At 46.3% G+C, this 26,050-nt stretch overlaps 2 protein-coding genes across 6 annotated transcripts in view; both read left to right on the forward strand.

Moving 5' to 3' along the window:
* Positions 1-6,177: 6,177 nt before the first annotated feature.
* Positions 6,178-16,262, forward strand: WBP2 (WW domain binding protein 2). Its single transcript, XM_006136448.4, has 8 exons — positions 6,178-6,346; positions 7,787-7,895; positions 8,415-8,550; positions 10,715-10,807; positions 11,025-11,162; positions 11,415-11,540; positions 13,697-13,773; positions 14,061-16,262. The coding sequence occupies exons 1-8, from the start codon at positions 6,288-6,290 to the stop codon at positions 14,112-14,114; spliced, it is 792 nt and encodes a 263-aa protein (XP_006136510.1). The 5' UTR covers positions 6,178-6,287; the 3' UTR covers positions 14,115-16,262.
* Positions 16,263-18,338: 2,076 nt separating this feature from the next.
* The window catches only part of UNC13D (unc-13 homolog D), a 57,169-nt gene continuing 49,457 nt past the window's right edge, over positions 18,339-26,050 (forward strand). The window contains exons 1-2 of one of the 5 annotated variants that reach the window (XM_075903641.1): positions 19,925-20,074; positions 23,347-23,410. Coding sequence is in view for 1 of the 5 variants with exons in the window: in XM_075903639.1 (XP_075759754.1) it covers positions 23,077-23,133 (57 nt within the window). In the remaining 4 variants the exon portion in view is untranslated. Of the gene's footprint in view, positions 19,220-19,917; positions 20,075-22,923; positions 23,134-23,346; positions 23,411-26,050 lie in introns of those variants that run through there. The other 4 variants (XM_075903642.1, XM_075903643.1, XM_075903640.1 and 1 more) reach the window with 4 other exon arrangements.

A 26,050-nucleotide genomic window follows, 5' to 3' on the forward strand; every position in this document is an offset into this window, starting at 1 on the left:
TAAAAACTAATAATTTGCCTAATTTCCAAATTAACCCTGTGAAGAATTTGCAGTGTATAATACACCTGGCTCTAACCATTCCTCTGCTCCTTAGTGCCACAAAACAGTCTGTTAAGCACACACACTGAACATCTGAAAGAGGAATTTGGAAATTCATTTTTTGTTCATTTAAAATATATATTGTGCACAAGCAATTATATTGGTCCCTTCACTTCGCTGAGTAGAGGAATTTATTTGTTGCTGGGCAGCCCACAAAGGAGCAAGACCAACAAAACAGATCTAGTCCAACCTTCCCAAGCAACTAACTTCTCCTTTATATTTAATGTTATTTCTGTATTGTCCACATGCTGTTTTCTTTCCTCTTAGTTCCTTCTTGGCTGGTGCCACTTGTTTTTAGTAAAAGAAGAAACATTTAAGTCTAGGACCATAGCTCCCTTTGGGACTTTTGGCTGCAATATTCTCAATGTGAAGGAAGTCTGACTGTCTCAGCATTAGTTGATGCAGCTTTGTAGAGTACTGCAACCCAAGGTGAGCCATTGATTTAACTGTATTTTAAGGGATGAGTCTGGTGTCATAATTGAGATATTTGTGACCAGGGAGTTGCACCACTGTCTGCAGGCTGATGCTGGCAAATCACAAGCTGCTGACTCCTTCACAGTGGGCGCGACTGTAAAAGGTGATGGGATGAGACATGTTGACATTTTGTGGGCCCGTGCCAATTTGATTTTGGGGGCAATGAGCAGTGGGTGGGAGCTATGGGGCCATGGGCCCAGCTACGGACTCCCAGTTCACTTGGATGCCTGGACTCCTACAAACTACAGGGCTCACTTACTGCACCATAGCCCTGAAAAGCACCCTTCCCCATGATTGTGGGACCTGGCAGCCCCACCCAGGGAGCATAGCACGCCCACTGTGCAGATAGGGAAGCAGAAGTCTGATCTAAGGCCACCTGCTACAAACCAGCATGCTCTGCTCCAGCTCCCTTGCTCTGCTCCAGCTATAGCTATGGTGACCATATTTTCTGAACCAAAAATACGTTTAGCCACACCCTGTGAACCCATTAGCCATGCCCCTGACTACTTAGGCCCCACCCACCTGCCACAGGATGTCCCACCCTGGGGCAGTACTTTCGGGGTCAAAATAAACACATGACCAGAAGTAAAGGGTGTCATGTGACCCAACTAAGAACTCCTCCCACTACCCTCTACCAATAGGGATGGGTTTGGGCCTCATAGGAGCCCTCCCCCCATGCAAGTATACTGCAATTATATTAATCCAGCATCCAGTCCTATGGTCCCTTGACATTGCAGTGCTAGGGGTCCAACCTCGATTCAAAATGAGATCCAGGATCCAAGACCTATTACTTTGCAGTGTAGATTCAGCCCCATTTAACCCAGGGCCTGGGAATCATCCAGAACTATCCCACAATTTCAGGGGATAACTTCCTCAGACCTCTTAATGGATGATGCTTACCAGTTCAAATTAACTGGTAATCAGAGGGGGCTGGAGCAGCTCCCCACCTTGTCCGGAGTAGCCCCTGTTTCTGGAGAACCCCGGGGGCCTCACAGGCAGGGACTACACCAGTGTCTGGAATAGCCTCTCTCCATGCGGAGTCCAGCTTGCTATGAACAGAGGCTGCTCCAGAGGGGACAACCCCACCGTGACCTAAAATTAACTGGTTAACTGATTAATGGGAATTTACATGCCTAATGAGATGTACTGGAACTGCATTTTTTGAAGTTACTGCAAAACTATTAAGTGTCCTCCATTTCCACATGTCATAATGACAATATGGAACTAACCATGTCAATTACAGGGTGGAGAAGTTCATAATTACCACTGCTGCTTGAAAGGTACATTTCCCATGGAGGTCAGTGGGGCTGGTCTATTTTATATGTAAAGCTACTGAGAAATGTACATGTCAGTACCATGATGGCAATGCCTGTTATGTAAATAATACTTAATAATACAGCCGGTCCCTGAGTTACGAATGAGTTACGGACCAAACACTTGGCCATAACTCGAAGTGTTCGTAACATGGATCCCATTGAGTTACATGGTGACTGCGCTGTTCGTATGCGCAGATCGCGTTCATAACTCGGGGACCACATTTACGACCGCTTTGGTTGTAAATGCGGATGGTCGTATGTGGAGGTGGTTGTAAGTCGGAGACCGGCTGTAATTGCCAAATGAGACCACTTCCCAACCTGCTTACAAAGGGCCTGATCCAATTTAAACTTTAAGCTAGCATTGGGCCAAAAGCAATCTGTTGATATTACCCAAGAAGATCCAGTTAACATTTAGTTACCCTTCAAAAATATAAGGGACCATCAGTAAAAGTTCCACTGCCTGGTAGAGGTGATTTTTGAAGAAAATTGGAGAGACTTTAAATTGACTTCTTCTAACAGCAGCATTTTCTCTCACTGGATGTGGGGTCTTTAGCACAGATTTCTCTTTGTGTGTCAGAATAACTCCGAAATGCATTGTCACTGCTAACTCCATTCAGGTGTAGATAACGTTCAGTCCAAAGACAGAACAAATCCCTTGAAACTGAAAGTCAAAACATCTCATCTCTTCACAAATCTCACAAAGAGCTTGTTCACCCAGACACACAAGTCATGACTAGGGTTGCCAGGTGTCCGGTATTGTACCGGACAGTCCGGTATTTGCGCACTCTGTCCTGTAAAAACCCCCCAGAAAATACCAGACATGTCCGGTATTTTCTGATTTTTCCGGCTGCGCACTGGACGGAAGCCTGGTGTGGACGGGGGAGCGGCTGGGAGTCCCAGCTGGGAGACGGGGCCACAATTGCTGCCTGGAACCCTCAATTGGTTGAGTGTGAAGGGGAGGGGAAGCCTCCTCCTCACTCGTGCATCGCTGGAAGCCTGCACGGGACAGGCAGCAAGTGCCCAGGTCAGTCCCGCTCCCCGCCGGCCAATTTGCTCACCACCCCTCCCTTCCCGGCCAGCCGGTTCTCCCCCACTACCCTTCCTGATCTTCCCCGGCCAGCCCCCCTGCACTACCCCCCAGCTGTGCTTCCCACCAGTCCGTTTCTCTTCCTGATTTCCCCAGGCCAGCGCCGCTGCACCTCTCCCTGCCCCTGCCAGCTCTGCTTCCTGCCCCCCTTCCTCCCAGCCCTGCCCCCGCTACATACCCCCAGTCAGCTGTGCTTCCCGCTCCCCCTTTCTCCCGGCCCCCGCTGCCCCCGCCCCCCACCAGCTCTGCTTCCCACTCCCCCTTCCTCCCGGCCAGCCCCGCCCCGCCCCTTCCGGCCGGTCCCCCCTCCCCCGACATCCCACAGCCAGCCCCGTTCCACCCGCCCCCCCACATGACCAGCCCTGCTTCCCATTGGCCCCCCATCTCCTCCGCCCCCCCTTCCCAGCCAGGCTGGTGCTCCTCCCCCCGCCCTCCAAGCATGTCCAGGGTTGTTTTTTGTTTTCTTTTTTAAATGATTAGCTGGTAACCCCTAGCAGTGATCCAGGTTCTCAGAGGGTTTTTTTGCTCAGTAACTTTGGTTTCCTCCCCCCCCCCCCCCCCCCCCGCCCTTTACTTTTTCCTGCAACAAATTTTTTCCCGGTGGGTTTTTTTTGGGCGGGTGTTCAGTGTTTTTCTTTCAGCCATCTGACAACCCTAGTCACGACAACTCTCTCTGTAGAGACACGATACATTCTGCCTTTCTGTAGCCGTGCCAAGTGTTTTCATGTGGTGTCTTAACACAATGTTTAAATCATCAACTGCTTGAATGAGGAAGACTCACAAAGAGTCTGTCCATCATCCACACCAAAGTGACATGGTGATTTCACTGCCGTGGAAGCAGACCCGATCTCTCTGTGGGTTCTTGTGGAGCAGCAGGAAGCCTGCGATGGTCTCTCAGGGGAGAGGCCGAGGGTGGCTCTATTTCAGTGGTTCTCCAACATTTTGGCCCATGGACTACCTGGCTCAATGTAAACCTTTCCATGGATCACCAGTTGCTAATGGAAACTCACTATTAATTACCCAATTACACCCAAGCCATTTTGGTAGTGCTGCAGCTAGGGAGAATGGTTTAATTTAAATAATTAAACAGATTAAGCATTTAACTTTCTCATTTTATTTTATCCAACTTCATTTTAAATAAAGTAAAATATTAATTTATGTCCAACACAAAAGGGTTCAATGTTTTCTTTATTTATGGCAGGGGTAGGCAATCTTTTTAGGGTCGGAGGCCACTGACACAGAAAAATCAGTGGGGGATCACACAAGTGAGAAACAAAAAACTCCTTCCAAAACCCCCAACCCTCACTGATGTGGCCCCACCACCTGAGACACCTCACTTTTCTGGTGCTCCAGCCTCACGGGGTGAAGGGAAGGGACAGGGAGGACTGAGGTTTAGGGCTTCCCATAGGCCAGATTTACTTTTCTGGGGTTCCAGACTTAGTGGATTTTATAGGCCCCCTTAGGCTCTGGGTTAGGGACAAAACTTAGGGGTTCAGTGTATGGGACAGGGCTGCTGAGTGGGACAGCAATGGGATGCAGGATCTGGGAGGCAGGTGGGGTACAGAAGGGGGACAGGTTGCAAGGGCTGGATGCGAGGTAGGATGAAGAAGCAGGCTGGGAGTAGGGTGTCTGGCCAGGTGGAGGGAGCAGGACCATGGGAGGATGCAGTCTGTGGCCAGGAAGGAGGGTGTAGGAGCAACGGTGGATGAAGGATCAGGGTGGGGGTAGATGTCTTGCAAGTGGTGAGGGTGCAGGAAGAAGGGAAGGTATCAGAGGAAGCTGGAGGTGCGGGATCTTGGCAGGGGGAGAGGGGAGTGAATGAGGGGAATTGGGATGTGGGAGTCTGGCTTCATCACCCCTGTCAGAAGGGAAAGGTTCTGGACAGTGCTGCCATTGCCCCAGCAGGATGAAGAGGAGGAGGGAGTTCAGCTCTCCCCTCCCCTACGTGGTGGGCAGCCCCGCGGAAGAGTGAGCGGCTCTGTGTGCTGCAGCTCCCCCAGGGGCTGGGAAGGGGCAGGGAGAGAAAGTGCAGCAGTGTACAGAGTGCCCTGGCAGAGACCAACCATACCCCACCCCACAGCGCCCCAGCCGGGCTCCACACAATTCCTGCCAAGGCTCAGGCAGCAGCTCCAAGGAACATCTTGCTGGGTTTTTCCTCAGACCAGCACCGCCCCCTCCAGCAGTGGTGGCGGTGGCAGCAGCCACTGTACAAAGAACAGTCTGCGGATGTAGGAGGCGGCATGGCCTGACCGGCGGCCCCGCACAGCAGAGACAGTCCTGTGGGGGGAGGGAAGGGTACTCTCGGAGGTGAGGGTTTGCCAGGTGGGAGTATGCACTGCAATGGAGCTCTGGAAGCAGCCCTGCCTGCCCATGGGCAAAGCACCAAGGGAGCTGCTTATATCCTGGGAGGAGTGGGGGGTTGCTGCTGTGCCATGCTAGCACTGTCTGCGAGGGTGTCCCAGTGGGGGCTGGAAATGGCAGAGCCATTTCTAGCCAGATCCAGCCGGGCTTTCTGGGACATTTCCCTACTTGATGGATAAGTGGGACAGAACATTTGAGTTTGGGACTGTCCCGGAAAAACTGGGCCGTCTGGTCAGTATAGCTATATAGCACAGGGGCTGGCAACCTTTTCAGATCACAGACTCAAACTACATCAAAATTCAGAACAAGTGGTCAACAAAGAGCCGTATCAGAATGCCCATTTGCATGACTGAAAATATACAAATTAATATTCTTGATAATTGACATCATGATTAATGACAGCACAAATGAAACATTGTACTCGTAGACTTAATTTAATGGGACTTCTGCGGCTGCTTCTTTTCGCACATTTCTTTGAAGTTTACATCATAACTGGTGAAATCCAGCTTCATGCTCCCATTCCAGCTACATAAGCAATTAGACGTTTGTACAATTTTGAATTAATATTTTATTTTGATTTTAAAAGTTGCCTGTATTTGGGGAATGACAAACGAGCCATACTTTGCTCCTACAGCATAACCCCTCGCTGAGGGACTCTATGGGGCCTACAGGTCCCATCATGCAACACGCCACCTCTAAAGGGCCCACGGGAACCACAAGTCCCAGCATGCAACACACCATGGCGGAGGAGGACCCAGGGAGACTACAAGTCCCAGCATGCTCCGCTCCCGCCGCCCGGCGGAGCCGCTTTGCATACCGGGCGAGTGAATCTCAGCGCATGCCTCATCCCACACCAAGTGGTCTCTCGCTGCGCAGGCGCAGTGTTGCTTGCATCCCATAGACCGAAGTCGGCCACAGCGGGAGGCCGGGAGCTCGAGGGGGCGGCGGCCATGGCGCTGAACAGGAACCACTCGGAGGGGGGTGGCGTGATCGTCAATAACAGCGAGAGGTGAGAGCCCCGCCCCCTTCCACCGGGGTTCTCCCCCCGGGAGCCGTTACCGCGGGGGGTGGGGTAGAGCTTGGGTCACGTGATTGGGCAAGGGGGGGGCTCTTAGGTCCCGCCCTTAAGGTGGGCCGTTGGGGGCGAGGGAGAGTCCCCCTCCCCCCTTCCCGGAGTGGTGGGACCCCCCCCCCCCCCCCCGGCCATGCAGCCTGATCCCCGCTTCCTGGCCTGGCCACAGCGCGCCCTGCGGGTGTACGAGGCGGCCGTTTACACGGTTACCCCAAACCGTTACACGCGGCTCCCTGGGGCGCCCGCTGCTCTTTTCTGTACCGGGGGCAGGAGGCGGGGCGGCAGCCGGCTCCGCGGGAGCGGGGTGGCAGGGGCTGGTGCGCCCTGCAGATGGCGTAAAAGCAGCTCTTGGCAGTGCTGGCTGCTGTCCCACGTGTAGCCGCAATGGTTACACACTTAGCCAGTTACACACATGTTAACATCCCTGTGCTCTAGTGCTGCTGGACGTGATGCCCATCTAGTGCCAGCGGCAGGGACCCAGGCGGATCCATCTCCTACCCCCTTGCCACGCTCTCCGCTGTTCAGCAATCTCCTACTCTCTGGAAGCTACCCTCTACTATGCTAGCGTTTGTGCCCACAAAAGCTCATGATACCCTCTACACGTTTTGTTAGTCTTTAAGGAGCTGTAACACTATTTGTTGTTTTTTAAGTTTTTCCTGTTACAGACTAACTCAGCTACTCCTCTGAAGCCTTTGCTACTTTGTTAGTGGATATTGTGCTGGAGAAAGATGTTGAGTTGGCGCCCTGGAGACTTAAAATCCTGTGTTGCCATAGAAGATGCTCAGTCTGGCTAGCAGCAGAACACCTTTCCCTGTGCTTCCCTGCCAGTGTGTGTCAGCTGTAACATATTAGGCACTTGTTCTGGCACAGCAGGGTAGTTCACTCCTCATGGCTGCTGACCTCTTGGACCTGACCAACACTCAGTTTTTGTGCAGATGTCTGCTGAGACCTGTTCTATGCATAGATTTTACTATTTCAGTTAGCAGTTGGATTTTACATTAATGTAATTTAATCCAGGTAACCCCCCTGCTATTGTGGACAGTTATACTAGCATAGAGGTGCTATGACTATGAGGTTAAGCTATATAAATATAAGGCACCTTTATACTGGTGTAACTGCAGCCACTCTAGCAAGTTGCACTGATTTAACTTACCAGTTTCTAAATCAAACTAAATCCATTTAAAAACTGTGTTGACAAGCCCAGAAACTGACCAAAAAGCCATTTGTGGTAATGCTTTTTATGATAGGGACACTTGTCTGCTGAGTGTTGGATTGAGGTCATCAGCTCACATTACATAGGCTCCCAAATAGTACACAAAACACTCCTCTGGATCAAGTTCTAATAGTGGGCCTCTTCTTTCCTTTGCTTGCTTGTAGCGTTTTGATGACCTATGACCACGTAGAAATTACATTCAGTGATATGGAACACGTGCCAGATGCCTTCAAAGGGACCAAGAAAGGAAGTGTCTTCTTGACTCCATTTAGAGTAAGTAATTAGTTTTTGTAATGGGATCAGATGCTTTAAATAGACAGTGACAGAAAATTTTTTCTTGTTTCTGCAAGTATGGTTAATCTAGGAGCTCTCAAAAATGGCTGATCTTTGGACCTCAGCAGCATCATGAATGCATTGTAAATCCTTGTCAAAAGACATAAATACTAATTAGTTTCTGTAAGCAGCTATATAGCCTGGTAGGGATCCTTAGGTTGAAATGCAAATGCTTAATGCATTAGTTAAACTATTAATCATAGCCATCCAGAGAGCAGCAAGCTCACTAGAAATCGGGAGGAGAGAGGTTTAGATCATGTATGTTTCTAGAAGGTACTTCAGCTTACAATCATTTTGCTACTATTCTGAAGGTCTGGTGACCTGCAGGGTTTATGAAGAGCTCCAGGCGTGGGAAGCAGTTTCAGCACCCCAAACTCCATCTTTGCGCAGTAAATTATCCCTATGTGCTGTGCTTGTTCTAAATGTGGCTTACTGTGAGTTTGCTCCTCTCCCCTGCAGGTTATCTTTGTGTCCAAGGGAAAGGATCCTATGCAGTCTTTCATGATGCCTTTTTATCTGTTGAAAGATTGTGAGATTAAACAGCCTGTCTTTGGAGCAAATTATATCAAGGGGACAGTGAAAGCAGAGACAGGAGGTATGTATTTTTTGGTTACAGTAGTGCAAGGATAGTTGCACAGCGTCAGATTCAGAGAAGTATCAAGTTTAGCAATAAGCTAAAATGGGTGGTATCCATGTGGATACTCAGTGTTCAGTACTTTTAACATGTATGTATTTCTTTAAAATCTGTAACCAAAAATGCTTCTCCTTTCCCTTTCTCCAAGTCCAGTTACAATGAGTTGGTCTGTTTCAGAAACCAATCTAATTTCTACTCTGTTCTGAATGTTAAATTTTACTTGGCCGAATTATCTCATTCACTAAACATCCATAAGAGGATCATAACAGAGAGAAGGTCATGCTAACAAGGCTTTTAGGCAGACGAGGGGAACTATGTCCTGAAGGGCACATCTGGCCTATCAGACCCTTCAGTGCTGCCTCTGAGTTCCCATCGGGAAGTGAAGTCGGGATAGCCTTGCCAGGAGATCCCAGCCCAACTTCCAGGCAGCATGATGAGCAGGGGTGGCTAGACCCTGCCCCCCCCCCTTCCTTCTAGCTCCTCTTCCCACAGCCTAACCTCCCCCAGGACCTGGGCAGTGTCCTGATGCTTCCAGCAGCGAGGCAGCAGCTCTGGACGAGTGGCACAAGTGTTGGATGGGGGCCAGTCAGAAGGGCAGGGAATGGGGACTCGGGGTAGAATGAGGGGCGGGGACTGGGTCACACCTTGCTGCACAGCCTCCAACATCCTTTACCCAGCCCTCCATACAATGGCCATTCCCAGTGTAGCCCTCTGGCCAAAAGTTTGCCCATCCCTGCTCAAAGAACTGTCAGTAAGCTATGGCCTGTAGAGATAATTTCTTCAATCCTTGTCCAGATTATTCTTCGCTAAACCTCTCTGCTTCTTCCTAAACTCACTTTCCAACAAGTAACCAGAAACAGTTGTCCATCACAAATCTCTTATGTAGCTCAAGGAAAGGCATGTTTTTGCTGTAACACACCTTAGCAATAAAGCCAATCTCATGTCACTTTATTATAACAGGAAACTGAATAAATGGGCGTTATGTATTTTATTTCAGGCGTGAAAGAAAAGAGACAGTCCTGAGGGAGGATGGTTTTAAAAGAGGGCTTACACATTTGATCAAACCTGAAGAAAAGGAAAATTATTTATACAAGTACAATGTATAAAACATATAAAACCCAGTACTTTTTGTGTTCCACCTTTCCCTGTTGCTGGAAACCTGCAATTTAATCACCTCTCTCTCATCCCCAGCTCAATTTCTCTTGCTTGCCCTGGTGCTGAAGTCATAATCCTATACTTATTACAGCACCGTCTGTGATCCTGGAAGTCAGCATTATAGCTCCTGTGCAAGATCAAATAGGACAAACCAGTCTGTGAGGGAGCACGCATAGTGAGAACAAGCTCTGAAAACCATGTAAAAGGCAAAAGGATTTGCTGAAAATCTGTGCAAGCCTTTCCCAGAGGAGTTCCCCTTTAATAGGAATGTCATTGTAACACACAGAAGAGTCTTTGGTTTAGTTTTCTTGTCCTGCCATTGACACCTCTGTGGTGTGCTGCTGGGACTCTTGGGCTGTTCCTGTTCATTTTAGGCCTGAAATATGGGATGTCACTCCTGTATTTGTTATCCTATCCTCAAACATCTGCCTTGGACTCTATAGTAGCTTTAAGTAGCTCACCTTTTTCATACCATTTATGTTCTTTGCTACACTGGGTACTCAATTCCTTCCCTCCTTCCCCCCCCCCCCTCGTCCCCCCATCTAATTTATAGCTAATGATTGACTAGCTGTCAAGACTTCTTAGCAAAAGTGGATTAGGACAATCCCTGAATTCTGCACTAATCCTGTACCGATCCAAAGCAGCCAGAGTGGAGTTTTAGACTGTCAGTGGTTGGCAATGACAACAGTCACACAACTTCTGTAGCCTTTCTAATCTCTGATTGGTGCTTCAACTTCACACACATCTTGATCTGAAACACTCGTGGCCAGCATGTATTTTTCTAATCAAAGCATAATTATGTTGGTCCTCTCCTTTACCTCAAGATTTCTAAGGTATTTGGCAAAAGCAAAGTACTTTAATGCTGTATGTGAGGGATCTGTAGATGGATTACAACAACTGCCTCATGGCAGAGAGTCTAAACACTGAAACAGATTCTCCTCTTCCATCTGATTTATGTTTTCTTTCACAGGTGGCTGGGAAGGATCTGTAACATTCAAAATGACTTTTTCAGCTGGAGGCGCTATTGAGTTTGGACAGCGTCTGCTGCAAGTGGCGTCTCAAGGTATTGAAATTTATTTTAACAACAAGGCTAATATAGATAATGGTGGAGGGGGAGTTGACTTTTTTTATGACGGCTTGTTATGAGCACAAGGTGCATGGAACCTTCCTAGAATAAGGTACAGCAGGACAGGTTAAATATTTTTGAATTTCAGCCAGTAACTTGGATCCACACGGAGTCTTTTGGATCTGGTATAATCAACTTGCTTTTGTTTTCACAGCCTCTAGAGGAGAAGCTCCCAATGGAGCTTATGGTTATTCCTACATGCCGAATGGAGCATATGCCTTTGCCCCACCTGCAGCCAATGGGATGTATGGTCCCCCTCCAGCAGGATACCCATACCCACCACCACCTCCTGGTGAGTCTGCAGACTCAATAAGGAAATCTTTCCAGTCACTAAATTAAAAGTAGCCTAAGGAAGAGAGGAATGTGCCTGTATGTTTGGAGGGGTTTGGATTTTTTTCAGTTTGGTTCAGCACTTTATGAATTTAAGCACTTTAATTTATTGAATTGTATCTGGTTTTCAGACTTGTTTTGGCTGTATATTGTATGTGGCTGACCCAAAGCAGCCGTTCCTACAATGTTTGATGGTTACTTTATTTCCTAACAGAGTTTTATCCTGGTCCCCCCATGATGGATGGAGCCATGGGCTACATGCAACCTCCACCTCCTCCTTACCCTGGTGGGCCCATGGAGTCTTCAGCCAGTGGTCCAGATCTTCCTTCCACTCCTGCAGGTGAGAAGTGTGTCTAGTGAGGTAGATTAGAACCCCTTTCTTTGTTAGTGGCATCAGCCATTGATGATAAATTGATCTGATACTTTCATGAATATTTCTCTTCTCTCTACCAAGGCCATACAGAAATGTGCAGCAAATAGTTGTCTATGGGGCATAATGACTATGAGCAAAAGTTTTAAAATGCATTTCAGAGCAGAGATGTAACATTCTAAACTTGGCACGACTGAGGTTTCGCATATATCTCTTGATGATTTCAGAGCCAACTTGCTCTATTTGCAAGTTAAAAGATTTTTTCCCCTAACTGCCAGCCCTGCAGAGACAGTTTAGTCCAGTGATCAACCTGAGATCTTTCCAACAAGTTCATCAACAAACATTCTCCCGTTGGATCAATTCTGTTTCTGTGAGAACTGGAATTGAATCCAGCCTGTATTTCAATAGTGACATTACTCTGCAGGGCTAACAGAAGTAAAAAAATAAGAGGGGGCAATCAGTGTAAAAGTTTATATTCATCAGCAGGGGAATAGATTTGATGAGTAAGACGGTCTCAGTGAGAACAGAATGCTTTCTGTAATAGAAATGCTCTTATAAAGGAGCGCTTGCAGCAGCAGTTCAATGGGAATCCGTCTGACTTTTCAGTGAAATAGAACAATGAGTGAATCATGATAGAAATACATAGAGTTGAGCAGCATTTGTTTAGCACAGCTCTACCATTATGTGCTGCATCCCATCGGAAAGCCAGAGAACTAAGCAGGACAAGCCTTGTTAATCTGACCTGCCCATGCTTCCCTAAAAGTTGGAATTGGATGGGAGGCATTTCATGAAAATGGGTCTGAGGCAGGTTACAAAACTCAGACTTGTAGTTTGAATTACATCTTTTCCAAATTAATTTGGGACATTTTCTGAAGTTCTTGCATGTGAAATCTCTAAAATCATGTGGAACAAATGCTGAGCGAGACCTTTAATAATGCTGGAATCTCTAAAATCATGTGGAACAAATGCTGAGCGAGACCTTTAATAATGCTGGATCTCTTCAAAGGAGTTGGGGGAGAGGTTAGCATACCACTTGACTCTGAATCTATAGCTGTTCAGCTCAGGACTGTCACTTAAGTAACGGGTATTGATTCTTTACCCTCGGACATTGAAAGGGTCCCACTAACTATGTAGCTTTTTAAACAATGAATAGTCCTGTGGCATCTTAGGGTGCATTTACACTGCATCGTTATTTCAAGATAACTAGCATTATTTCAAAATAACAATGTGAGCATCTACACACCCATTCCGTTATTTCAAAATAAATTTGAAATAATGGACGGCTTGTTCCAAAATCTGTAAACTTCATTTTATGAGGAATAACGCCTATTCCAAAATAGCTATTTTGAAATAAGACCTGTGTAGACACTCCACTGTTGCTATTTCGAAATAGCTCCTCATCAGGGCATTCCTCCACAGTGCCTCCTGGGGTTCTAAATCAAGATAGCACGTCTACACTGCAGGGAAGCCTCAAAATTAGTGCGAGGCAGGCTTCCCTGATGTAGACATGCTATTTCGGAATAACTATTCCAGATTATCTTATTTAGAAATAAGTGTGCAGAGTAGACATACCCTTAGAGACTAACAAAAATGTTTGGTATCATGAGCTTTCATGGGTAAAACCCACTTCATCAGATGAGTTGGAGTAGAAATAACATAAACCAAGATATCTATATAACAGCAAAAGAAGTACCTGTCAATTGTAGGACCTGTTTTAATGAGGCTAAGTGAGCTTGATGTTTCCCATTCATAGCTTTTGATGTGAAAATGCAGATGTCTAAGGCAAAGGAAATTGCCTTTGCAATGTGTTAATCAATTAATGTCTTTATATGTAATTTGTTACCATTTCTGAGGCATGGTTTGTGTCCACTTATCCTTTGTCATAGAGACTGTCCGGGAGGGAGGGGGAGAGGGAGCCAACACTCATTGTTTGTAAGTTACAGGCTAACCCAGCTACCTCTCTGAGACTATGTAGCTTTGTGGTGATGTTGCCACTTTGTAGATCAGGTGGGTACCAAATTGGGGGTTGGTCAATATCTGGAAGACAGAAACATGCTCAGCTTTATGGATAATAGAAGTTCCTGCAGTGTCAGCTACTCTTTCTAAACTGTGTTTGTTTGTAATAGCTGAAGCGAAGGCTGCAGAAGCTGCTGCCAGTGCTTATTACAGTCCAGTCAACCCTCATAACGTCTACATGCCCACAGTAAGTTTCACACACAGTCCTATATGTAATAAACGATTGTATATAGCATATGTAAAGGGGGCCAGAGTCGTCATAGAGGGAATTGGGCCACTGGTGAGTTTGACAGGAAATGAGATTAAATGTGCAGAATCTGGATAGTGATCATGTATGGGTAGCAGAGGGTTAAAAGCAGCAATATTAATTGTGTTAAACCCATTGTACCTGTTGGAGACAAAGCATATGTTTGAATTAATTAATTTTCTAACTTGATCTATGTTGCTTACATATTTTCCCCTCCTCTATTTTAGGACCAGCCTCCCCCTCCTCCTTATTTCCCACCAGAGGACAAGAAGACCCAATAAGCCGAAAAAGAACCTCTCCACAATGCATTGCTTCCTTCTTTTCCATCTGGCTGAATCTTGGGGTGGGGTGTACAGCTTTAAGAGGCAAAGGCTTCCCTCAAGGCCGGTAGATGAGAGACATGCATAATGAGGGAAGAGATTTAAAATGAACTGGACTATCACTTGCAACCCTGAGGAAGTTTCTCTCCCTGCTGTCAAATTCCTACTCTCCCTGTGCCCAGTGATAGCTAGAATGTCCGAGACAGTTTCTCTTGCATCCCTTCTCCACCAGTACAATTAAAATAGTCCTCTTTGGAATGAGGTGACCATTCTAGTTTTAAAGCTAACAGATCTCTAACACTACAACAAGACCTGTCTTAACTGGAGATTTTTTTCTTTAGCCCAGTGTGTCTCATCTAGCTTTCATCTGCTCCCTAATTGCAGGGGGAGGCTGCAGAGGGAGCTCTGGGCGTTGGAAGGAAACTGATTTCTATTACAGTTTGCTCCAGTGCTTAAGAAACTTCCTTCACCAGGAACACCTGAACTCTTGCTTTACCCCCACAAAGTGCATTGTTGCCTATCTTGGCACAGTCAAGTTTTATCTTTTGAGGAAATGTTTGACTCTCCTTACAAGGCTAGTGGCACCTAACTAGTCCTTAAGTATATTGGAGCATTAGAATGTTCTGCAGTCTCTTTCACTGTAAGACAGGCAAGTGGATCTTAGATCACTAAATCCTGACCATTCCTTTTCTAGTCATTAACGCACCTTTGTTTTATCCTTTCCAATAACACAGGCTGCACTTTCTGACCAGTGAAGCATCTTACTGTCTAATTGATTAAGCTGTATAGTTGAGGTGGGTGTGCAAATAATTTGTACACATTCCATCATGGAAGGATTTGGGAACCGAGTGTATCATTTTGGCTTGGGTGGAAGAGCATTTTTTCCCTGACTTCCTGAGGTTTCTTCCTTCCCTCTCCTAAGTGGTTCTCAGTTGCAGCCTCTTCTGCTAGTAAAACCAGGGGCATGTGGGAAGGAGTCCCACATAGACAAGTTCATTCTGTTTCATTACCTTTGTAATACTGCAGTTGTATCCTGGAAAGGCTTGAGGGCCTGATTCTTCTCATTGTATCACTGTCAAATTCCTTACTGCTCATTTTCCTAGGAAGGGGATCAGAATCTGGCCCCGCAAGGACTGTGTTTTCCAGATTTCCTTCAACAGAAGAAAACACAAGGACTGACATTTCTAGTCTCTGGAATGCCGAGTTTCCAAGCCAGCATCTCTCTAGTTGCTGACAGGACGGTCTCCTCCAACATTTCAGAAAGGTTTGATCTCTGAACCTCCTGGCTTGTTTGGCATACTCAAGCTGACTTGAGCTCCATGATGAATGTTCACATACAAGTCCTGTCTTTTTGAGTTAGCAGCAGATGCACATCACTTCCCATCACTATAGCAAGGCGCTCCATGCAGAAGTATGTAGAACAATGTGTTCACTTGCAGTTGGATTTAATTTTTGGAACTATCCCTTCAGCGCTGGTTATCCAGCGTAACATGGCATCAGAACATTCCTTTGTTTCAGCACTCAACTGATGGTTAGTACTGTTGTTTATGCTCCCAGACGAGATATGAATGAATTATACATAACACTAATCTTGCGCTTTCACAAGGGCTCTTCAGCTCCATTAGAAATTCATGCATGCTTGTTCCATAATGTCATCTTTATATTGCTCTCAGTAGCGGTCACTGTGGTACTTGGAACCCTAATAGGACTGATCAGTAGCCAGCTGTGTTGAGAATCCTGCAGACTTGCATATAAGTCAGATTTGTAGATTTCCTTTGGGAGATCATGCACAGCTCTTCCAAGCAACTCTGCAGAAAGTTCATGTGCTCGGGAAGCTTACTGAGGTCTGCTGCATGCAACCTGCCTGAAAGACAAGACCCACCTCTTGTTTTTTTTATAGTTTGATCTGAAAGCTTTTTAGCTGGTCATATCACAGCTCTGTGCACTGACTTTTCTAGATTTGCTCTTGAAATTGCAGTGATGTAAAGAAATGGTTATTTTAAAAAAAGTATTTATTTTGAAGAAGTTGAATTAATATATTAATGTGAAAAAAGTTCTGAATGCAGATTTGTTTTGCTGAGACTGTGAAGTAAAAATCAATTAGCTTGATGCTCTTTGTGCCTGTGCATTTGTGTGTCACGATGGCCTCATCACAAGCATTGGGATGGAAGGATTGTCTGGCATTTAAAGCCCAGGGCTGGCAGTCAGGAGACCTGGATTCTATTCCTGACTCTCTCTCTCATTTCCTGCGTGGCCTTGGGTGAGTCACTTATTCTGTCTTGCTGTCAGCTTCCCTGTTTCTAAAATGGAGATGATGGTAACATTTTCCACAGCTTTCCAAAGTCACTTAGGAGCTCATGTTCCATTCCCCAAATTTTGAAAATTTTACCCAATACCTTTCCCAAATCAAATTCAGCCCTGTGTCAAAAATGAGCCATGGATATCTGCACTGAAATCTGTGGCTCTAAATCAGATATCCACAAGTTGGCAGGGTTCTAGATATAAAATTTGTATCCTTAGCCGCAAAAATGAGCCACAGATACCCACATTTACATCTGCAGATGTACCTGTGGATATAAAGCGGGTATCTGAAGATTTGCAGGGCTCTACAAATTCATTCATTAAAGCACTCTGCAGTCCTTGGATAGAGGGTCCTAGAGGGACAAATATTCCAGTGAAGTATTAGCAGTGGGTCTCCTCAGGCTTGGGGACCCTGCGTTCCTGAACTGCTTATTTGCACCTTTTGCGCTTGTGACATTCAAGCTCTAGCTTGCATAACCATTGTGCTTACCTAGGGTCCCAAGCCTAAAATGGTGAACACCCCAGCTCCTATTGAAGTGAATGGGAGTTGAAGGCATTCAGGATCTGGTCAGTAGCAGGCAACAGGCTATGCCTGACTCTTCCTTCCATGAACTGTGACAAGCCACTGTACCACATCTGATGTTCACCCACCCACTGATCCGACCATGTTCCAAATCCAAGGGTTTTGCTCCTGCACACAGCTCTGGCAACCTACCAGGCTATATTATTAGTCTATAAAGTGCTACCCGACCTTTTGTTGTTTTTTAAGTTTATATTATTTATGTAACTCGAAACAGAGGCTTGTCTAGCTGTCGGGGTTTTCCCTAATGAAGTGAAGATGGGGAGGGGTGTGAGACAAGATGAAATGGAGTCTTACAGCACAGCAAAATCCTGTTTTGTGGATTGCATGTCTCATGAATGTAATTTCAAAGCCAGCAATTGTTACTAACTTCTTGGAGTATAGTCTTAGAGATGCCCTAAAACACTTCCCATGGCTCTAGCAGAATGCCTTGTACGGCAGAGATCCTACACTTGATTATTTACAACTTTCCGTGATTTCCCATGATAACCCAGCACAGATAATCCCAGGGAATTTATGGTTGTGTACTCCTTCCCCCTTGGCCTTTCCCTGCAGCTCTGCTATATACTCCACAGTCCTGATTAATCCTGCCTCTGCTGGGAGCACCCCAGAGAAGAAATGTGGACATAGGCTCTGCTGATAACTGGACTGACTGTTGAAAGTATCTTCCTCGTGCCCCTTGTCAGCTCTCTAAATGCATTGACATCTGAAAACTGACTGGAGGGTGTTTTCTTCCTGTTCAGAGCAGTGGAGGTGCTGAGATAAAGTGTGTGTATTGCGGGGGGAGGGGGATATGGGGGGGAATGGATTGTCTTTGTTTTGGTAAGCACTTTGATATCTGCAGATAAAAAGCTTTAGGGAGATGTTAAATCTTATTGTTAAGAACCTGATGCAGAGAAAAGTGCTGTGGAAGTGCCGCCTCCGCTTGGCAGTGGGAGTGGTGGGGCAGGAAATGGCATAAATTAATATTTCTCCAGATCTAGTTTCAGCATGTTGCATCTTTATTTAGTTCCAGACCAACACTTAGTCAACATCATGTGATCCTAAACTCAAACCATCGCCATGTAAAACTTGGACAGTCTGTATTTTATGTGTTGTTTTTGTCCCTACTGAACCAATAAAATTTTATTTAAAAATCACAGATTTTAGGAGCTTTTTAGAGCCTAAAGTTTGAAGGTGTGGAACGGAAAATAGCAATTCCAGGGTTGGAGCACAGGAGTAGAAGTCAGGAGTTCTTCACCTGGCTCTACCGCTTAGTCTATATGTGTAAATCACTTACACTGCGTGCCTCAGTTTCTCCATCTTTAGTATGTGGATATTTTCCCTGCCTTGGGGGGTATAGTGAAGCTTAATGTTTCCAAAATGCTTTGAAATCCTCCCAATGAAAACTGCTGCTAGAAGAGTTCCAGGTGCTAATAATTAAGTCTCTCCCAAAGCTATTGAAATACACAACTTTCTACAACTCTGCTACTGCATTTTGCCTGCTGCTCTTGTTCTCATTCTGTGGAAAGCTGAACTAATATATGGTATCTCTAATGAGACCATCCTCACAGATCTATTAGTTGAATCAAGATTGGAGAAACAAACTGGCCAAACTTCTGTTTGGATTTGCTATCTGAATGGTGCTGGTAAGTGCTGATTTTTTTTTTTTAACCTCTGGGTCCATTGCAGATGCTAGCAGGAGAGGATCAGGCCTTTAGTTTGAAACGATGGCATTTGTTTTCTGTAAGTGGAATACTGGAAGCAAGGCAAACCAGTCCTGGCATAGGCACAGCCCTGCTGAGACCATAACAGAGGCACTGTTGTGATCCTGCCATGCTGAATTCAGTCATAAAATCTGTGTTTTGCATGAATTTACTTCCAGCTGAAGCAGCTGAATCATGTAACCTCGTCACTGGGACAGTAGTGGAACAAGCTGCCCATTCATATCCTACATGCAGTTTTCCTTTCAGTAACTGAAGGGCTCCTGCCTGCCTGCCTGCCTATAATCAGTAACTAATGGAAAAAGCAATTGATTGTGTATCTGCTGTGTGGTGATTGAGGTGGTCTGTCCTATAGGCAGCCACAGCCTGGGAAGCAGTTTCCCTTAGCAAAAGGAAGTGGGGCAAAGTTCAGCCTGCAATATTTCAGTGCCAGGTGCTGCAGGGAGTGCTCCGGGGAGGGAATCTCTCCTGATCACCCTCAGGTAAATGGGTTTGGTTGGTTTGGATGTATGTCTGAGGTGCCTGAAAAAAAGCTAGAAAATTGCTTGTCATGCACGTACCTGTGTGGCATTGAGGCAATGGGCGGCTCTCTGTGTTTGCTCAAATGGTTGTGACTGAAGGCTAGTTCCCAGGTTTGAGGCTTGGCTTGAGTCTGGAATGAGGCAGAGATGCTGGATGTTGGTTTGAAATGGCTCAATGCGCTTGGGCTTGCAAAAGAAGGGGTGTGAAATCTTGGGATAGGGGCTTTGTGAATTGTCCTGCATGCAGTCTAGTGGGCACCCTTTTAAGGGGGGAAAAAGGAGTTTTAGCATATAAAACATGATTATACACCATCCTTTAAAGTGGGGGGGATGCAAATATGGCATGTATAGACCTGTGACTAGTCGAGGTGGGGGGGGGAGAACAACATCTCTGTTGCAGTCAAGCTGGGCAATGCTCACAGCTCTGCTCTGTAGAGTGTCAGTTTGTTACATTGAAGTTGTATTTCAGAGTCTCGGTTGCTCAGCTGCTATCTTTGTGCTGCTGTGGGAGGTCAGATGGTTAAATACTCCGCTTCTGACTAAGTGGGTGTAGAAAAGAGCTGGATTACTGTGTGAACAATGTATAGTTATGCCAGCCAATGGAGTGATCAAATTTCATGCTTTAAGGTGTAAACTGATGGGTGGGGTAAGGCAGGTGAGGAAGGAACCCTCCACGCCCCAATCTCCATGAGCAGCATTGAGCAAGTGCCCATTTGTACAACAGAATGCTTTCACTGAGGCAGCAGCAGGAATTGCTACTCTCTGGAACAGCAGACATTGGCTTTCCCCAGTTCGCTGGACTGCTGATCTGATCTGGTATGGAAAACCTGACCTTCCTAAAACTTCCCTTTATGCTGCTCATGCTTCCTTTACCTTTTGACTCTCTTGTGGGCCAGTGCAGGTGGCCCTGTCTGGCCTGGGTTCTGGCTTGCGGAGGGGAGGGTATGTCTGTACTCTGATAAGTAACCGTCAGCTGAGTCAGGTCCCAGGCCTTGGGCTGCAGAGCTTGGGCCTTGCACTATAGATGTCTGGGCTCAGGCTGGAGCCTGGACTGTGCAATTCTACGGTGGAGGGTCCAAGGCTCCAGACCATGCCCAGATGTCCTCACAGCAATTTTATAACCCTGTTGCTTCCCCATGCTGCCTATCAACCAACCCCGGGTCCCACTGGCTCGCATACCTATTGCCCTGAGTTCCCCTGCCCCCATTGCCTTGCACTCCAGCTCTGCCCCGTTCCTTGTCTTGTGACCACAAGGCCCTGAGTGACACAGCACCCACCTGGAAGAGCAGTCTTCGTACAGGGCACCTAGCTCTGAAATTTGCATCCTCCAGTGACCCAACTCTGCTGATATTCAGGGTCCATCTCTTTTCTCAGGCTCCCACCTGTGTGGGGAAGAAGGGAAGAGGTGATCCTGGGGGGAGAATTTATGGATGGGAATTTCTTAATATTGGACCTGGTCAGTAATCTTGTAGATGGTGCCTAGTCATCTGGCTTGGTCTTTAGGGGAGGCTGGTGTGTAATCGGGGTGTTAAATATTGGTTAACTGAATAGTCGAGTAACCTCATTAATTTTTATCAGTCGACTATTCTGTAGTCCCGGGGGTGGGGCTGGGAGCAAGTGTGCTCCAGCCCCACGCCCAAGGAGCCCCCTGCCAGCCCGTGCTGCTGCCTCTGCCTTGGGGTGCCAGGTGGGAGCTGGTCTGTGAGGGGAGCCAGTTTAAAAACCAGCTCCCCTTGCGGACCGGCTGCCTGTCGCCCTGTGTTGCTGCCTCTGATAAAGGGGCAGCACAGTGGAGTCAGAGCTCTCAGGCCCAGCATGAGCCAGAACTGAGCCAGGCTGCCTGCTGGCTCCTAATACACTTTAAATGCAGAGCCGCAGCCGGGGTAGGTCCCGGATCCATTGCAAGCCAGGACTGAGCCAGGCTGCTGTTAAAAAATTTACTGGTGGTTGGCAGGAGGGTGGGGAGGAGGAGGGAAATGCGTATATTCTATAGCATTAACCTATACGTTTTTTTCTTATTGGTTAATCAACTACACTATTACATCCCTAGTATGTGTTAGGATGCTAGAAGAGTGTGAAATTGGTGTAGGAATGGCCTGCCAGTTCTGAAGCATCCCTCTCTCACCCTCTAATAGCAGTGAAACAAGGGCTGTTTCCTGGAGCTGTGCCATTGTGGATGAGACTAGTGCAAATGTAAAGAAGACTGAGGTTGAATTTATCTTCATGGGACATGCACTGGGGCGGGGGGGGGGGGGGGATGACCCTCTATTAAAGATGAGATGACCGGAGAAGGTTATTTTTAAACTTCTGAGGAGAATTGCAAACAGAATAAATGTTCAATACTTCAGAAGTGATTAATATCCTCCAGAAGATATAGGCAACTGAAAGCTCATTAAATCTAATAAAAAAGAAGCCTGGCTACATTATCCAGGGCAGTAACGAGAATTTATCAGTAGGAAGGAAAAATTAGGCAAGGTCTGAGTCAAACCTCGTCTCACCTTTAATTCTTAATCATTGCTGTGGGGGAGCTGGTCTGAACACCTGTGCTCTACACAGGAATGCTGGGATATTGTGCAGCATGGAAGGTTTTACTCCTTCATTGCCACTGGATCGTGCAGTCGTGAGGAGGACACTTGGTGGAATGTCTTGTCCTGGCCTCCTGGGTAATGCAGGCCAAGCTGGGAAAGCTTGTTCGCTGTCAAAAAGGTTATTGTGACAACTTCTAAGAATTTCTGAGCTGGTCTTGGAATCAGGCCTGCTATGAGGTTATGGAGTGAGTCCACGTCTAGGGTGTTCCTAAGTGCCCACATGTAGCTGATCTACAGTAGCATAAATGGCACCATCACATCAATGTTATTGGAAAGGGCCAAGAAATAAATTTCCTAGCTACACAATTTGTTCAGTAAAAATCATTCTTCACACCTTCAGGAATGCAGAGTTTCTGTAACTCTGGAAGAACCATGATTGCATGTAGTCTTTTGATTGGGATGATTTAATGTAAAACTGTACACCCTGCACCAAGGTGCTCTGTATAGGCAACAATCCATGGTACAGTAAAACTCCAATAGTCCAGCACTCCTGATAGTCCGGCATCAAAATGGCAAGAGCCTAGTGAGTGAGCTTCAGCAAAAAATGAGTCACAAGGTAACAGCGGCAGCAGTTGAACTGAGCAAAAAGGGTAAAAAAGGCTTAAAAAAACTAAAACATTACAGTATACTGTATACAGTATGTACAATTAAAAGGGTTAAGAACACTTTATATACAGTATATAATGTATACAGTATATATATAACCAGTTTATAGTACCTCCTGATAGTCCGGCATAGCTGATAATCCGGCACCACCTAGGTCCCATAGGTTCCGGATCATCGGAAGTCTACTGTACTGCATTCTTAAGATAAGGGCTTAAACAAAGCCCCTGTCTGGCCTGTATTGGCATTAAAAGTCCCCAGCATTTCTTGTAAGAATAGGTGTTTGCCCTGGAGTCCACTGTTCCCTCACTCGTAAGCAACATACTTTGCGCTTGCAGCCAGCCCAGAGGTGGCTGCTTTTCTGCAGTCCTGGAACTAAAGCAGTTTGCACATCCGACAGGATGGAAAGCTTTCTCATATGTCTAGGCCAGATCACTGTAGCTGGTGTGCTCCTACTCTTGTTGACTGCATAGCCAACATAGTGCAGCCCAGAGAGGGTGTGTTGTGGAAGCTAAAGGAATTTGATTTGCATCTGCCTGTTCAAGGCAAGGAGTGGCAGCCACCAGAATGCCCTGAACATCTGCTGCTGGAGAGACTGATGCTGAGGAGGGTTCATCAGTTGATAGGATGACTGGGGCTTTGAGCCCAAGAATATCAGCCTTATCTCTGAATCTGAAGAGAAGGGTATGTTCTGATTGCATGATGAAAGTGCTTTCTGGTTTTATGCTGTAGCCTTTTGGGGTGTTTTTTTCCCCTTATGACTTGTCAGCACAGGCACAGAAGAGTTTTGCATAGTCATTCTATGAGCCTCTTCCCTAGCAGTCCTCTGGGTATTAAAAGGAGAAGTGTGTGGGACTCATGTTGAAATCATTTTTTCAACTTTTCATGCATTTCCAGTTCAGTGATCAAGATAAGAGTAAGGAAAGGCTGTGGGCTGCCATCTGGATAATCACACCAAGAGGTAGGAAGACAAGTGGTTACTTACATTTACTGGGAATTGCTTTTGGCACAGGAGAGAATCTCTTGTAAAAAGTGACTTTTGTTGACCTGTTCAGTTTTCTCTGCAGACTCCCATAGCAGTGAACATTCCCAGCTCACTCAGCTATGGCATCTCATTTAGCTTAGAGGCATTCAGTGCCTCTTTAAAACAGTCTTTCAGCAGGCTCTGCTGTTTCATACAACATACTCTAGTTTGGACACACCCAGCTTCTAAAAGTGACCAGTGATTTTGGGATCCCTGTTGGAGATGCCTTGAAGGGAGTCTAATTTTCAGAAAGTGCTAAGCATCCCTCTTTTCAAATCCAGTGTCTCTCCTGCTTACTCCAGAAAATCTTGGCCATTGTAATTAGATCTTTCCATTGCCAGTCTCTCGGGGTGCTTTACCCAGGTCTTGATCTTGGCTTTTTGAATGGTTTGCATGGTGTGGCTAGGTATCTGTGCTTTGGTTGTGGAAATTGTTCAGAGGAATTCAAGAAGCTCATAAATCCATGCTAGGAACTGGAAAGTGCAGAGATCAAGGTAACAGTGAATGTGCTGGAGGTTTTCTTTTCCCTAGCAGAGAATCCATATTCAAAAACCATGCACATTCTGGGGCATTGATATTAGATTTTGGGAGTCGGATAAGGACACTTACATTTGTAACTAGTGCTATCTCTGTGTGTAAATATAGTAAAATCAGATACTTTATCATAATGGTGACTGATAGCATTGTCACACTCTTACTTTTGTCGGTTATATCTGGGTTCTTCCCAAAGGCTGCCGGAACAAACAGTGGGCTGGATAGAGACAGAACCGGTCCAGGATTCAACTGATCCCCCAAGTTCAGGGCCAGAAAGAATCTCGCCCCTTCCATGCACATATACTGAGATTAATTCGCCTTCCCTGGGAACCCTGAGTGGGGTCAGTAAAGAGCAGATGCATTGAGGGCATTGACGGCTGGGATCATAATTTCAGAGGAGGGCAAATTTTGTATTTCAAGTACTTGCGTCCTGTCTCTTCCGTCCCCCCCCATCCATGACAGATATTTCCAAAGAGCATGGCAAAATCAGGCTCTTGTGTCTAAATGCAATGACCAGCTCAAACTTTGAGGTTTTTTTAAACTGTCCCTCACATATTTAAACTGCCACTTTCCATGTTTCTAATTTAAGATTCTTTGTAAAGCGATAAAACCACAGTATTGCAGCTGGCCTGTGACTGAAAAATGCCTGTTTCATGGTGTTTCTTTTCAAGCCGATTTTGATTGATTATATTTCTTAAGCCTTCCAAAAGAAGGTGAAGTAGATCCAAGGGCTAACAAAACTCTTAAGTCATCCTCTCTGCCTTAACAGGGATTAGAGATTCCTTTGAGTTTCATTACTTTGACAACTGCAAAGGTGACATCTGAAAAGTGCTATCAGCTGGAGACAGCATGGGTGTCCATGTTTTATGCCACAGCTTTTTGCACCTCCTGTGAGCTGTGCTACATCAGCTCTTGCCTTTGCAATCACAAGTTTTGTCGTCTATCACACGGCACCTAAAAGTGAAGATGAAAGCAGCTTCTAAACTGAAGCAAATACTCAGCTGAAATGCTGTAAGGCTGGTGGATACAGGTGGTGTCTACGCTAGGAGTGTAACTGGTAGAATAATACCAATATTCTATACCTGCAGAGTGCTTCTAGCGTGGCTGCCACTGTACTGGCAAAGCTGTGTTTGCTCCAGTCTAGTAAAACCACCCCATGGGTGAGCAAACCATGCCAGTAAAGCCCAGTTTTGCTAGTATCACTGGGTCTATGCTAGTGGCTTTTGCTGGCACAACAGGGATCATACCCCATCGCATCCCTGACTGTCCATGCTGTTCCAGCAGAAATTCATAGTGGCCCCCTGGTTTCAGTTGATCACCCATGAGTGTGTGATGTGCTGCAGGGGATCAGCGGATCTGTCAGTGTGACAATGGAGAGGGAGAGAGGTGGCCTCTAAAGCTGAGCAGCTTAACCAACATGTGAGGAAATAGTGCTAAAGGCTTGTCCCTGAACGAGTGCTCTTGCATCTGGGATCATAGCAGGAGGGTGAGGGTTACAAAAGATGCATTTCCTCACCTCAGTTCCGCCAAGCCTGTTGCAACATCGGCCAAGACAGCAGCACCCAACTGAAACGCTCATCGAAAGCATCCCCTGTGTGGGCCTGACTAAGAAACCAGACCTGAGATCCGTGCAGACTGTGTGTGACCTGTCTGCAGGAAGGGGAGCTCTGGGGTGATCTCCTGTGCTGTCGAGAGGGAGCATACACACTCTCTGCCAGGCACCCTGCCCTTGTGGTTCATTGCCCACCCTTGCCAAGGAAAAAAACTTGAGCTAAAAAGGTTTGACTCTCCAGCGCTGGGAGTGAAAGCAGATGCTACTGGGCACCCTGTGCGGGAGGTTTGCTTTGCAGAGTCATGGAATGGTTACCATCAGCATTTATAGGGGAGAAGGAAGAATTCAAAATCCCCCCACCTAGTTGCAGCTGCATCATCTGATCAATGGACTAGCATTAACCTCTGCTTGGAAGGTCACTGGCAAACATGTACTTATCTAGCCACTGTGCAGAAAGTCCTGGCCCAATTGCATGTCAATGGGGATGAGAT

The sequence above is a fragment of the Pelodiscus sinensis genome, chromosome 20 (assembly GCF_049634645.1).
Source record: "Pelodiscus sinensis isolate JC-2024 chromosome 20, ASM4963464v1, whole genome shotgun sequence".
In the NCBI taxonomy this organism is placed as follows: domain Eukaryota; kingdom Metazoa; phylum Chordata; order Testudines; family Trionychidae; genus Pelodiscus; species Pelodiscus sinensis.

Excerpts from the sequence above, each read along its gene's own strand:
- WBP2 (XM_006136448.4), top strand. The coding sequence starts at position 6,288 with ATGGCGCTGAACAGGAACCACTCGGAGGGGGGTGGCGTGATCGTCAAT. Across the intron at positions 6,347-7,786 it reads ATCGTCAATAACAGCGAGAG|CGTTTTGATGACCTATGACC; the intron begins GTGAGAGCCCCG and ends GCTTGCTTGTAG. Across the intron at positions 10,808-11,024 it reads GCTGCAAGTGGCGTCTCAAG|CCTCTAGAGGAGAAGCTCCC; the intron begins GTATTGAAATTT and ends TTGTTTTCACAG.